Below are 13,928 nucleotides of genomic sequence, written 5' to 3' on the forward strand. Positions count from 1 at the left end.
AAATAAACTTACAAATGAAAACATAAAAATCTCATAGAAAAGGGACTAAAAATAAAAAACCAAACTCTAGGGACCAAATTGAATATTTTCATGGCATGTAAGCAACAAAATCGTGAAAAGGTTTAGTTTTTTTAAATTATCAATTCTGATCCTTGATCTTTCAATTTTAGTTTTAATAACATCATAAAATTAATTTTAGTAAAACTGGTCTCTAATTCCACATCATAATTTTTAACAAAATGTACATGCGAAAATATAGAAATTAAAGCAGCTAACAACAAATAAAACATGTCAATAGAACCTATAAAAATGTAATTGAAAAAAAATAAAATTCAGTGATTCAAATGAAAAGAAAAGAACTTAGGGGTTGAAGATTTGAAAAAAACATTGTTACCCTTCAAGTTATGTTAATTCATAAAATATCTTAATAATTTATATTCTTATAAATGAAAACAAAAGTCTACTAGTTATGTACTTGTGTTAGGTCACGAGGTTTTTTTGCGTTAAAAATAATATCAAGGTAGTGCATACATGTTTTTTTTTATAAAAAAATTGTAACTCAAATCATAAATGGACTGAATCAAATAAATCATTTTATTTTAATTAGATGATAAAACATAAACAATGATAAAAAATATATGTTAAATTAAAAAAAAAATACTAATGTTAATCTAAAAAAAATACTTTTATAAATAGGGATAAATGATGTACCTCAAGTAAAAAGGAAGGATAAGAATAAACGGGTACAATAATTTTTTCCCCTTCTACAATACTTGATCCTTTCCCCGAGCAACACTAGCTACAGTTTAAATGAGCGTTTTTTCCCTTTAAGACTCTAGCTACGGTTTAAATGCAAGAAGCATGAATTCACTAATGAGCGCAAGCTTCCTCCTTGAACTGCTTTCCTGACTAGAAGAAGAGGTCTATAAAGATGGCAGGACATTTAGATCTTTAGATCTTCGAAGCTAGCTTCACCACGATAGGACTTTCCCCCTGAATGCATGTCCGCCCAACTTCACCCCAGTTGAAGACCCCACCTTTTCCTCATTCTCTCCTGGGGCATGGGGCTTTTTCCGATTTGATATTGGGATTTCCTTTGGATTAAACTGGCAATTCAGCCGGGGAAGAAGGGCATTCGCCGGCTGTTTTCGAGAAGGAATAAGCGGTCGTCAGGCCTTCCCTGTCATGTGCCTCCTAAAGAAAAAAGGGTTTCTATCTCCACTCATGATACATGTTAATTTATCAAAAACTCTCTCTTCTACATTCAGGGTAAGAATTCCATCTGAGCTTATGCAAGAAAGTCTATAATCATAATAATAATTACTTGGCTGGTCGAGACTGAACTGCTCTGTGGATTTAGCTTACAATGTTTCAGACATAAGAATGAAAATGTTTCAGACATACCAACATTTGATGAGACTCATCGTTCTGGAAAAAAAATGGATTAATTGGATTGGTCTTCTTCTTCTTCCTCCTCCTTTTGAATTACCTCGTACAGTTTGGTAAATCTTTTGAAAATGTAATTGGCATCCGGGAATAGAATTGTCTTCTCAAGCTGGGACCTGTGAGACTGATTTCATGACAGAAATTCAGAGTTGATGTCTATTAGGTTGTACAAATAAAAATCTTGAGGCCTCAAACAAAATCAAATCCTCATTAGTAATTTCTGAGAACACTTATCCAGACGAATATTTGATCAATCATGAAAAGACTGGCATGTCGTGGAATTCCTCTACTAGTCCGAAGTCCGAACAAGGAAAGATAGAACCTCTGACTTCTTCGTTTTCACATGTCATTATAGTGCGAAACCCATCACTACGAAGATAATGCCAGCCGGATAATATTGGCTGTTATTAATTGGATTGGTCTTCTTCTTCCTCCTCCTCCTTTTGAATTACCTCGTACAGTTTGGTAAATCTTTTGAAAATGTAATTGGCATCCGGGAATAGAATTGTCTTCTCAAGCTGGGACCTGTGAGACTGATTTCATGACAGAATTTCAGAGTTGATATATATGAGGTTGTACAAATAAAAATCTTGAGGCCTAAAACAAAATCAAATCAAGAAACACAACTGGTCAAGAACATAATCCTCATTAGTAATTTCTGAGAACACTTATCAAGACGAATATTTGATCAATCATGAAAAGACTGGCATGTCGTGGAATTCCTCAACTAGTCCGAACAAGGAAAGATAGAACCTCTGACTTCTTCGTTTTCACATGTCATTATAGTGCGAAACCCATCACTACGAAGATAATGCCAGCCGGATAATATTGGCTGTTATTGGGACTTTTTCAACAAAAACGGAGTTACAGATGAAGTTGCCATCGGGTCCCATCCATGGTGATGCAAGAAGAACTACGTAGCATATGGGCCATGTTGCCCCAAATAAAATATCTAATTCCATTTTAAGACTTCAATTATCTTTTATAAAGGATTCTTGGTTATTTTCTTATGTTATTTTTGACGGTTTTACAACTTTTGACAAACACTTAAAACATATATATATATATATATATATATATATATATATATATATATATAAAAAGAATTCTTAGTTAAAAGACCAGCTTAGGTGTTCTCCCTTTCTCACAGGGTTCGATTATTTTTTTATGTAAAAAATAACTTTCATGTTTTGAAATGAAATTAAAAAAAACATAAAATACGATCATGATAAAAATATAATCATGCTAATTATGATTGAATCAATCTAGGATATTCCATGAGAATCACAACCTAATAATATATATATATATATATATAAATAAAAGAAGCTTTATAGCTTTATATATATATATATATATATATATATATATATATATATAAACTTAGTCATTAGACTTGAACTATCCAATCTAAAAAAATCATGAAGTAATTTTTAATCAATCATATATTAAATGATGAAATTAAAAAAAAAATCTTAATTATATAATTTTTTTTAAATAGCAATTAAAAAAATATGTATTAAAATTAAAATACAAAATAAATTTTATATTTAATTAAATGGTAAAATTAAAAAAAGAATTGATAAAAGGATAGTGTTTTTTCTTAAAAAAGAATGAGGCTCAAAATTAATATAAAAAATAAAAACAATGTTGTAATTAAATGGTGAAATTAAAAAGAATAATAGTTTTACAAAAGAGCCAAGAAAAAAATTAAAAATTAAAACAATGAGAACCAAATTGAAAAATATAATACCATCAATTTAAATTGAATGATGAAATTGAAAATCAATAAAACTTTTACAAAAGAATCAAGGAAAAAAATTAGAAATCCAAAGAATGAAGATTAGATTGAAGAATATGATATATGGTAAATTGGGATTTAATAATGAAATTGAAAATAAATAAAATTTCTATAAAAGGACAAAGAAAAAAAATGAGAAATTAAAAGAATAGAAACTGAAGTTGAAATACCAACAACTAAAAGGGTCAAGCTGTAATTTTCAGGAGTGACAAAAGAAAAGGAAAAAAAAACCTACTTATAACAAACTAACTATCACCGGAGACACACACTATATCAACCAGAAAAAGACATGGTGGTGCTTTCAAAGACATGACAAAAATGTATTTTAGGATCCTTGGAAGCACCCCACGCGCCGTCTGAAAAGTGCAAGGACTACCCACACACTCTCGGGTGTGCCACATGCGCATGTTTTTTTTTTATTTAACTAAATACAAAACTTCCCCTAAGTTGACTTTCTAATCACAAAAAAACCATTGTGAAAAACCAAAAATGTCCATTGACCTCATATTTAAGATTTTTTTTATTTAAGGGTATTTTTATTGTATTTTTATTGTTTATTATTTTATATCTAGTCAAATATCAAATTACCTCTTAACTTAACTTGTAATAACAAAAAAGTCATAGTGAAAATAAAAAAAATATCCATTGATGCTAGGTTAATTTTTTTTTGCTTTCAAGCTATCTGATCGTTTTACTATACAATTAAAATAAAAATATATATATTTATTTTCGATCAATTTAAAAATAACAAATGAACCATATAAATTTATCCTAGTTTATCCTTTTAATATTTGCCTCCGTATATTAAAAAGAAAGACTTTAAAATAAAAGGATCTATAAAAACTGTAATATAACCTGATGATGATACACTTTAGTGGAGCCTTGAATAACATATATATATCAGTAATTTTTTATGATTTCATTTTAATTTTATTTATACATTGTATTGTATTTGACTTTATTTTTTGTTTTCTTATAATTTAATTAAACATTTATCTAAAACTTTTATCGAATACACATTCAATGCATGTGTCAAGAATAATTGAGACCTCACTTTAAGATGCTGTTTAGTAATGTGGCTACGGGTGAACCATGCTGTTTGGTAATGTAGCTGTGGATGAGGTTCACCCGTAGCCACATATACCAGTGTTTGGTAATAAAAAAAGTAATTTTTCTTGGTAGGACCCATCAAAAAATTCAGTTTTTGTTTTTATTTTAATTGTGTTTTATTCAAAAAATTAGAAGGATATCGCTTGATGACGTAACAAAAAATTCAGTTTTTGTTGTTGCGTGTTTAAGAAACCATAAAAAATATAGTAATTGTTGGATATATTTCGTATGTGATGACATTGCATATAGTTTAATGGAATAATAAAAAAATTTTGATATCAATATTATTTATTTCATGATGTAATAATAGTAGTTAAATCTACAATATTTAAATTAAAAATATTTTTTAATTATTTTATAACCTCAATTTGAAAAACATTTTTTTAACTAAACACATTAAACTACTTTTTGTTCAATCTCAATTTCAACCACAGTTTTAACCAAACATATATTTTTCCAAACCAAACTCAACTAAAAGCACTTTTTATAAAATAATTTTTTTAAAACCACAACCACAACAGCAATCTCAATACCAAACACACTTTAAGTATATCACGACATTGATAAAGCCGCCGCTGCCCCACCCCAAAAAAAAAAAAACATATTTCAACGGCCTAGATTTAACGTAGACAATATATAAGAGAAGACATATCATATTTCATGCTCCCACTCGGAACATTAGGCATTTTTATTACAAGATTTTATCATTAGACGAACAACTCAATCGATGAAAAAATTAAAATCCAAACACGCAATTATGATAATTAAAAGACTTTAATACTTAATTAAAAATAAGTCTTCATATAATTTTTCATATAAGCATACTTAAAAAAAATTATTTTATTTTATATCATGTTTTTTTTTTTTGGACAGAATTTTTATATCCTGTTGTTATTGCAAAGTTTCATATTTTGTTTTTTCAAAAAATAGAAGAGAAATAGAGCTTTATTCTTTTTTAAAATAGACATAAAATAATTTTTTTCAATTAAAAATATATAAAACTAACTTGTCATTCATATTTAAAAATAAATTTAGTTTGATTATATGATGAAGAAAATATAAGCAGATGTAAAAAAATAAAATAAAAAGATAAATCATAATCTAAAATATATTTTTTAATTGCTTATATTTAGTAATATATACCTATAACTTAAACTCTTGAATAGAACATTGGATCTTGTATACTGATAAATAAATAAAAATATTTTCTCCTAACAAAATTATTATTATAATATCCATGATTATTTTTTCTTACAAGGAACTCCTTAGTTCAAATAAAATTTATGGTTAATCAATCCATCTGCCTTTATAAATTAGGCGTGTTCTTTCATATGTTATTTTAAAACTTTTTTACTCTCATGTGCCCTTTATATTTATATTCTCTCTCACAAATCTTATTTTTTTTTTAACTTTTGAGACAAAAATATCCCTCAAACTACTAAAATAAGATTTTATTTTTAATACATAAAATATTAGAACAATTAATTGTGAAAAAAATGAAAAACCAAGAAAGTATAAAATTTCAGGAAAATTAGAAAAAAAAGGCATGAAAATTGGAACATCCCAAAAAAACCCTATAAAAAAAAAGGAAACTAATGAAAACTTTAAAAAATCCATGTTTTACAAAAATTATTGTAGGCATATACATATAGGCTTTATTTTTTAATACACAAATTTATTCAGGGTTCAAACAACTTTTAATATCGCGGGCTTATAAAACAAATACACTTGATAGTGTTATAATTGTGAACCAGCGCTAGATAAGTAATAGAAACTTAAGGTATGATGGAACAAATATTTCATGACGGAGAAAAAAATTGTGTTGGTGATCAAAAACTTAGAGACTGAACAAAATGATTTGTAGCAATCTAAAGTGTTTTGTGAGGAAAGATACAGTGTTTTCGCCACATGATTTAACTTTTCTGTTAATAAAAAGCAAAAAATATTACAAAACTAAATTCTCTACCAACTTAATATTAAAAAAAAACCAACAAAGATAATTTTGGAAGGAAAAAAACCCATGAGGAAAAATATTGTAGCAATTGACAATGTTTTGTGAGGAAAACTACAGTATTTTCCCCAATAAAATAAAATAAAAAACCATTTAGAGAAATATTGTAGCAATCCATAGTATTTTGTGAGAAAAACTACAATGCTTTTCTCATATGATTTAGCTTTATTGTAATTATAATTCTTAACCAACTCAATATTTAAAAAAAAATAATCAACAAAGATAATTTTGGAAAAAATCATATGGGAAAGCATTTTTTTTGTTACAGTTTTTTTTTGTTACAGATATGGGAAAGCATTGCAACAATTCACAGTGTTTTAAAGAAAAAAATTACAAAGCTAAATTCTTAATTAGCTCAATATTAAAAAAAAATCGACATAGACAATTTTAGAAAAAAAAATAAGAAAAAAAACACCAAAAAAAGGAAAAAACAAATGATGTTGGAAACACTGTAGCAATTCGCAGTGTTTTATGATAAAAACTACAGTGCTTCTCCACATGATTTAGCCTTATTTGTAATGACTTGTAATTGTAATTCTCAAACAACTCAATATTAAAAAAATAAAATTGACAAAGATAATTTGAAAAAAATTATAAGAAAAAAAAAATCATGTGGAGAGACACTGTAGCAATCCACAATGTTTTGTGAGGAAAGCTACAGTGCTTTCCCCACATGATTAAACTTTATTACAAAGTTAAATTCTAACCAACTCAATATGAAAAAAAAATTGACAAAGATAATTTTGGAAAAAATATTACAAAAAAGAACACAAAAGAAATTGGAAAAAAACCATGTGAGGAAAAGCTGTATAAATCCATAGTGTTTTGTGAGGAAAAACTTGTATTTACTTGTAATTGCAATTCTTAACCAGCTTAATATTTAAAAAATAAAATTGACAAAGACAATTTTAAGGAAAAACATAACAAAACAGAAAAAAACCACGTGGGAAAAAACATTGTAGCAATCCACAGTAATTTGCGAAGAAAGTTACAATGCTTTCCTCACATGTTGTAATTGTAATTTTTAACCAGCTCAATATTAAAAAATAAAATAAAAAAAGATAATTTCGGAGAAAATCATAAAAAAACCATGCGGAGAAACACTGTAGTAATCAACAATGTTTTAAAGAAAAAAATTTACAAAACTAAATTCTTAATCAGCTCAATATTAAAAAAAATCGATAAATATAATTTTGAAAAATAAAAAAATAAAATAGAAAAACTATGTGGGAAAACACCGCAGCAATTCACAGTATTTTAAAATAAAAAAATTACAAAGCGAAATTTTTAATCAGCTCAATATTTAAAAAGTAAAATCAACAAAAATAATTTTGAAAAAAAAATAAATGAAAAAAAAACAGAGAAAAGTTGAAAAAAAAAGAGGAATGCATTGTGGATTACAACAGTAATCCACAGTGATTTTGGTGTTGGGGAACAGTGATTTCCCCATACCATTTAGATGTATGTATAATTAATAGAGTTTTTACAGATCCGTTGATTTTGAATAGTTCAGTTTTATTACATGCAGGGATCACATAGGCACAAGTAAAACATTTATGCTACATTTTGACTGGGGAAGTCTTTTGTAATTTTAATAGAGCTTGTCAAAAAGGTATAAACCGTTTTCTCTAAAGGAGTCAATGATAATATAAGACTATTGAAATATTCCATTTATGCGGGTGAGAAGTTGGTAGCTGATCTTATTAGTAGTGCTGATTACTAACTTGTCAGCTGATTTTAAGGCTATGTATGGTCATCAAGAACAAATTCGTGAGTGCGGTAAGGCCTAAAGTGAACAATATCTGGCAAGTTGGGCCGGACTATTACATTTGATATCAGAGCCGGTCTCACTAGCTGTCTGGTTGTGTCGATGGGGTCGTCGTGCTTTTTAAGGGGGTGAATTGTAATATTCCACATCGACGAGTGAAGAGTTAATAGCTAGTCTTATTAGTAGTGCTAGTTGCTAACTTGTCAGACATGTTTTGGGGTCATGTGTGGTCATTAATAACAAATCTGTGAGGATGGTAAAACCCAAAACGAATAATATCTAATAAGTTGAGCTGCACTGTTACAACTATAATGAAGAATCCCTTATAAAAATATTTTTTTGTCAAACAATAGAGTTTATGCAGAATATATATATATATATGAGATCATAAAATAAGAACAAATTGTTTCTATATCATGCCCAACTTCTCAATTATATAATAAAACAACATCCTGAAACAGCCATATTAGCCAGCAGATTGAATAAATAAAAAATTGTATAATCTTGTCATCAAGGTAGTCTTTATGAAATGACCATTAACTTTAATATATTTAATGCAATTATGTTGAATAAGATTTTTTACAATTTAATTTGATGGCTGTCTTATTATCATGGTGGAGATTTATAAGTTTATATAAAAAATATTTTTAAAAGCAACGGGACAATATCAAAATTATTTTACAAAGTATTTTTTTATTTTAAAATATATTAAAATAATATTTTTTATTTAATTTTTAAATTTCATTTCTTACATCAATATTTCAAACGATAAAAAAACACAAAATGGTTTTATGCATGCCGCAAACGAAAGGGAGTTGCTTTGATAGTACGGCACCATCTCCATCCGGTCACCGTCCTAGTGGAAGACCGTGAAAAGACCTAAAGGGCTGTTTCTGCCAACGCACGGGATTTCTATAAGACTCTTCTCCTCTCCCTCTGCTTTGTTTTTTGGCCTGGATAACAACTTGCTTTGATCTCGACATTTCTACTTCTGCCATCTGGCAATAACAACCAAATCAAGGTAAGCTAGCTAAATTAATCTGCTCTTCTTTGTGTTTGCAAATAAACTTTTGCATGAAAACAGTAGAAAGCAAATATGGGTTTGCCTCCTTAGTTCTTTTGCTGAATGGAGAAATAAAGAAAAGTTAACTTACCAAGTCAAAAGCTTTTATTATGAAGAACTGCTTAAACAACAAAGCTTGAATCTTTATCTTCTTTTTTTAATGTCGTGACTTTTATGCATTCAAAGGAACAAGAAAGGTTCTTGTTATATATCAACGCTTAAATTGTGCAAAATCCTTGTATAAGTTTAATTAATGACTTCTGAGCTTTTTTGTTGTAATCCCATTATGGAGCCATCTGCTTCAGCTCAATGAAAATCGCTATTTCTTTTTCTTTATGTAATTTTTTTTTTGTGGAAGTGGGTTTTATTTGGTGATGAAGAATCTCTTAGAATTTGTTGCCTGCATTAATGAGAAGTTTTATCGCGAGTTATTGAGATATTGTGTTCATTTGGATGCTTATTTGGTTTCTGGGTTCAATTCTCGGTTTGCTAACTACTTTATATGGTCCAATTCAATTCTGGGTTCAATGCGATTATTGTTGCCATCATCATTAGACTGACAAAGGCCTTTATACCTTTTCCCTTTCGAAGTGTCTGGTTAAGCAAGAATAGGCTTATGGGAAAGGAATTTTATAATGACATGATTTATGGCTTATTTTTGCAGGGCTGGGACTCGATTTTGGTGGAGGCATTCATTCGTCTAAACAATCTGGTGATGACTTGTTTTTTTTCATTTTGCAAAGGGAAGGGAGTTTCAAGAGCTACTAGACAAACTCTAGAAGCTGATGATGGTATGCAACTCAAGGGTTAAAAAATTATTAGCTGACACTCTATTATTTAGTTTGAGAATTTTCTGAATCAATTTCTCTCAGATCTACTTATCGAGTAAAAGTTTCTGATATGAAATAGCAGCTGTCACATAAGCTGCCCACAGCATGATTCTCTGACTTGCTTTCCCTTCGTTTTTTTCCCTATCCTTTTCTTCTATGGAAAAATAGGCACATTCCCTCTCACACGCATACACTTCATGCTCATTGTAAAACTTTTTCTCCCATTTGTTTTACGTGTGTGCAAAAGCTTATAATGGATTTATATGGTACAGAGGTTTCGGGGTCACAGAACATTTGCTGTTACACTCATAGGGAATTGCAAATGGCAACTGAAAACTTTAATTCAGCCAATAAAGTTGGAGAGGGAGGTTTCGGTTCTGTCTACAAGGTGATTTTACATGCTTATGTCTTTATGAAAAATCTTGAAGGGATTTTGAGGGTTTTAATTTGTTACTATTAAACTTATCCTTGATCTGAATTCCAGTAATTTAATGGACAGGGAATACTTAAAGATGGCACTGTGGCTGCCATAAAGGTACTGTCAGCTGAATCAAGGCAAGGTTTACGGGAGTTCTTAACAGAAATAAAAGTGATAGCAGATATAGAGCACAATAACCTGGTTAAATTGTATGGTTATTGTGCAGATGGAAACCATAGAATTTTGGTCTATGGCTACCTTGAGAATAACAGCCTTGCACAAACACTTCTCGGTAAGCACACCATTCATCCATGGTTTTTGTTTTCAAACAGCTCAGGTTATATTTTTCGTTTATCCTTAAGGTGGAGGCCATAGCAGTATCAAATTCAGTTGGTCTACAAGGCGCAAAATATGCGTTGGAGTTGCACGAGGGCTTGCATTCCTTCATGAGGAAGTCCAGCCACATATTGTTCATAGGGATATTAAAGCAAGTAACATTCTCCTTGATAGTGAACTCGAGCCCAAAATATCAGACTTTGGTCTTGCAAAACTTTTCCCATCCCACCTGACTCATATAAGCACACGAGTTGCTGGAACTACGTAAGTTCATAAACCTGTTATATTTGCTTCTTACAGGTATTGTTGTTCAATGCATTGTAAAATGAAATGCAACTCCTGTTGCTTTTTATGATCTCTAGCAGTTTGTTTTACTAGCGTCTAGCCTAATTGCTGCATAGTGTTCTGGATAGGTTGATTTGATTGAATGATGTTCCTATCTAGTACCTTAAACATGTCATACTGTTGCATCTTATCTCATAATATTTCCCTTGTTATATCTCTGTGGGGTGGGTGGGATCATTTAACATTGGTTCATACCTACTTTCAAAATCTGGGTTCACAGACTGTTACCATACTTGATTTTTTATGATTTCTAATTTGTTGGAATAATCTCTATGCAGGAATTAAATTGTGACTTAAAAGCTACTGTATTGTGACTTAAAAGCTACTGTAGAGCCAGCCAAAATATGTATTATGCTTATTAGAAAGTGAAAATACAAGTCTTCGATGATATGCCATAATGTTTGATAGGCATAGATAAACTGTGATTTTCTTTTTGCGTATTTAACCAAATTGCCATGTTGAAACATTAAACAATTTTCTGTTCTTGTTGCACATGTGCAGAGGATATCTGGCTCCAGAATATGCAATTCGAGGTCAGCTGACAAGGAAAGCTGATATTTACAGTTTCGGTGTTCTATTGTTGGAAATTGTTAGTGGGAGGTCCAACACAAATAGGCGGTTACCCACAGAAGAGCAATGCCTACTTAAAAGGGTATGGGGCCTTCTGAAACTCACTGCAAATTTGTCTTAATGCTATTAAAGAAAATTCAGATTTTGTTTTTAATAGAGTATGAAAGATGATTCTCTTTAACTAAAAGCAGGGATTCTTTCCTTGAATTTTGTTCCAATTTGAGTTCGAAAAACATGAAGACTCGTAAACCAGGTTCTTGATTCCTGCATCTAAAATTTATTTTTGTGATGCTTTATTTTCCTGAAGTGATATTTCTTTGTAGACTGCATTTGCATCTCTGATATTCTGGGTATAAAATTCAAATCAACCAGGCCATGTTTCCAAACTAGCTGGGAGTGGCTACATTGATTTCCATTTTCTGTTGAGTTCATGTTATGATCTAAATCTCATTTTCAAATGGTATTGGGTCTTAGAGTGCTCTTATTTTGTGCACATGGCCATGTTTTTTGTTCCATAGCGTTTCGTCTAGGCTTGCTTTAGTTTTGATATGGAGTAAATTGGTGGTGTTTGGTAATTTCCTTGTAAGATTGAATCCCTAAGCTTAGAAGACGACTGTAGCTTTCAGTTTTAATAAGGTAGCCTATTCTTTTTTCAATGGGACAAGTGTTACTTGTGTTGAGCTTGGGATGGCTGTTCTGATGTCCTTTCTTCTGCATTTTTCTTTAGAATAACACTGCAATTGATCTTTGCAGAATAACTTTTAAGTATCAGCCATCAAAACACTCTAGAATAATTGTTCATTTTTGTTCCATGTTGGGTGGATCCATTACCCATTTCAAAGTAGAAACATCACTCCCATCTTCAATCTACAATTCTGCTTCTTGACCTTTGAGCTTTGTGGTATTTTAGGGAGTCAGTATACAATCACTAGTTCTTATGAAGCATTGGTCTTTCACTTACTGTCATGCTCTAGTTTCATAATCCTTTGTTCCCGATTCCTTATGAAGGTTCAGCGATCCTTTCAGTTAATCAACAGCTTATGAGCTTAAACTGTACAATAATCTTGTTTCATTTTCTCCAATCAAGTCTTAACGGATTTCAAAGTAGTTGTCCTCTGAATTTGTTCACATAGAGATCTTGTCACGTAAAGATGCAATCTGCAGGTATGGGTATTTTATGAGAAAGGGGAGCTGGTTAACTTGGTGGACACATCGTTGGGAAGGGATTATGATGCTGAAGAGGCTTGCAAGTACCTGAAGATAGGTCTTCTTTGCACCCAGGAAGTGTCAAAGTTGCGTCCCTTGATGTCTACTGTTGTCTCGATGTTAATGGGTGAGATGGATGTGAAAGACAAGATATCAAGGCCTGGCTTGCTGTCTGAATTCAGGAGTCTCAAAGGTGACAAAAAGCAGAAAGACAGAGACCAGAATGACAAGTGGGAAACGAAGAAATCATCTCCAAATTCAAGCAAGCTCGAAGATTCGTCTTCATCATCAGGAATGGCCACTTCATATGCTTCCATGACCTTCAACTCAATATATGACCGGAGCAATTAACAGCAGTGTCCAAGTTTTGTTTTAGGGAGCAAATGTAAGTGCATACTTTACTTTCAAAAGCAATTTTTCTGACAAGTATTAGACTATTTTACGGTAGCTTCCCTGCGAGTGACAACCTCCTTGTAAATTCTTTTATAGAAAAATACTCTTTTTTTTTTTAATTCTGTTGAATATAACTTTTGCAAATCTGAAAAAAAAAATAATTTTTTTCAATCAATGTAGTGGGGTCCTTCTATCATTCACTCTGCAGCGTAGATGTGTTTGATATCGTGTAGTTTTAAAAAAATTAAGAAATAATATTTTTAATTATAGTTTTTTTTTAAAAAAAAAATCTTATAAAACTAGGTTATTTTAGTTTATATAAAATTAAGGTTTAAAATGTAATTATGTATAATACCTAGTAGAAAACACAAAAGTTATTTAACTACTTATTAATTTTTTTTTATGGTTGGATAAAGAGTAGAAATTATATTAATACCAATAAAGACTTTGAAAAAAGCTTGCAACAGTTACAAATTAAAATTGCCATCCTATTGATAGTGGCCGGCCTCAACTCCATACTGTTACTTGATAGCATCTATCGATATCCATTATTGGAGGACTTGAATTTGTTGTGATGATATGTAAATAAAACCAATAAAACTAAAAGTGATTATTCTTTTATTTATTGTAT

At 30.3% G+C, this 13,928-nt stretch overlaps 1 protein-coding gene across 4 annotated transcripts; it reads left to right on the top strand.

Annotated features, from left to right (window-relative positions):
- The first annotated feature begins 8,921 nt into the window (after positions 1-8,921).
- Positions 8,922-13,416, top strand: LOC18095510 (cold-responsive protein kinase 1). Of its 4 annotated transcripts, none has more exons than XM_006370112.3 (7): positions 8,922-9,157; positions 9,864-9,990; positions 10,302-10,417; positions 10,529-10,739; positions 10,810-11,047; positions 11,630-11,780; positions 12,863-13,416. In XM_006370112.3, the coding sequence occupies exons 2-7, from the start codon at positions 9,915-9,917 to the stop codon at positions 13,253-13,255; spliced, it is 1,185 nt and encodes a 394-aa protein (XP_006370174.1). In that variant the 5' UTR covers positions 8,922-9,157; positions 9,864-9,914; the 3' UTR covers positions 13,256-13,416. The 4 variants fall into 4 exon arrangements, with proteins under 4 accessions (XP_006370174.1, XP_024465073.1, XP_024465064.2 ...); XM_024609305.2 differs by lacking the exon at positions 8,922-9,157 and adding an exon at positions 9,190-9,396; XM_024609296.2 differs by lacking the exon at positions 8,922-9,157 and having other exon boundaries at positions 9,432-9,990.
- The last annotated feature ends 512 nt before the right edge of the window (positions 13,417-13,928 follow it).

This window comes from Populus trichocarpa, chromosome 1 (assembly GCF_000002775.5).
Source record: "Populus trichocarpa isolate Nisqually-1 chromosome 1, P.trichocarpa_v4.1, whole genome shotgun sequence".
Classification (NCBI taxonomy): Eukaryota; Viridiplantae; Streptophyta; class Magnoliopsida; order Malpighiales; family Salicaceae; genus Populus; species Populus trichocarpa.

What these genes read in the sequence shown, in the direction of transcription:
- LOC18095510 (XM_024609296.2), top strand. Translation starts at nt 9,702, where the DNA reads ATGGTCCAATTCAATTCTGGGTTCAATGCGATTATTGTTGCCATCATC. An exon ending in GTTTCGGTTCTGTCTACAAG is followed by an intron (nt 10,418 to 10,528) that starts GTGATTTTACAT and finishes TTTAATGGACAG; the next exon opens with GGAATACTTAAAGATGGCAC. An exon ending in AGCAATGCCTACTTAAAAGG is followed by an intron (nt 11,781 to 12,862) that starts GTATGGGGCCTT and finishes TGCAATCTGCAG; the next exon opens with GTATGGGTATTTTATGAGAA.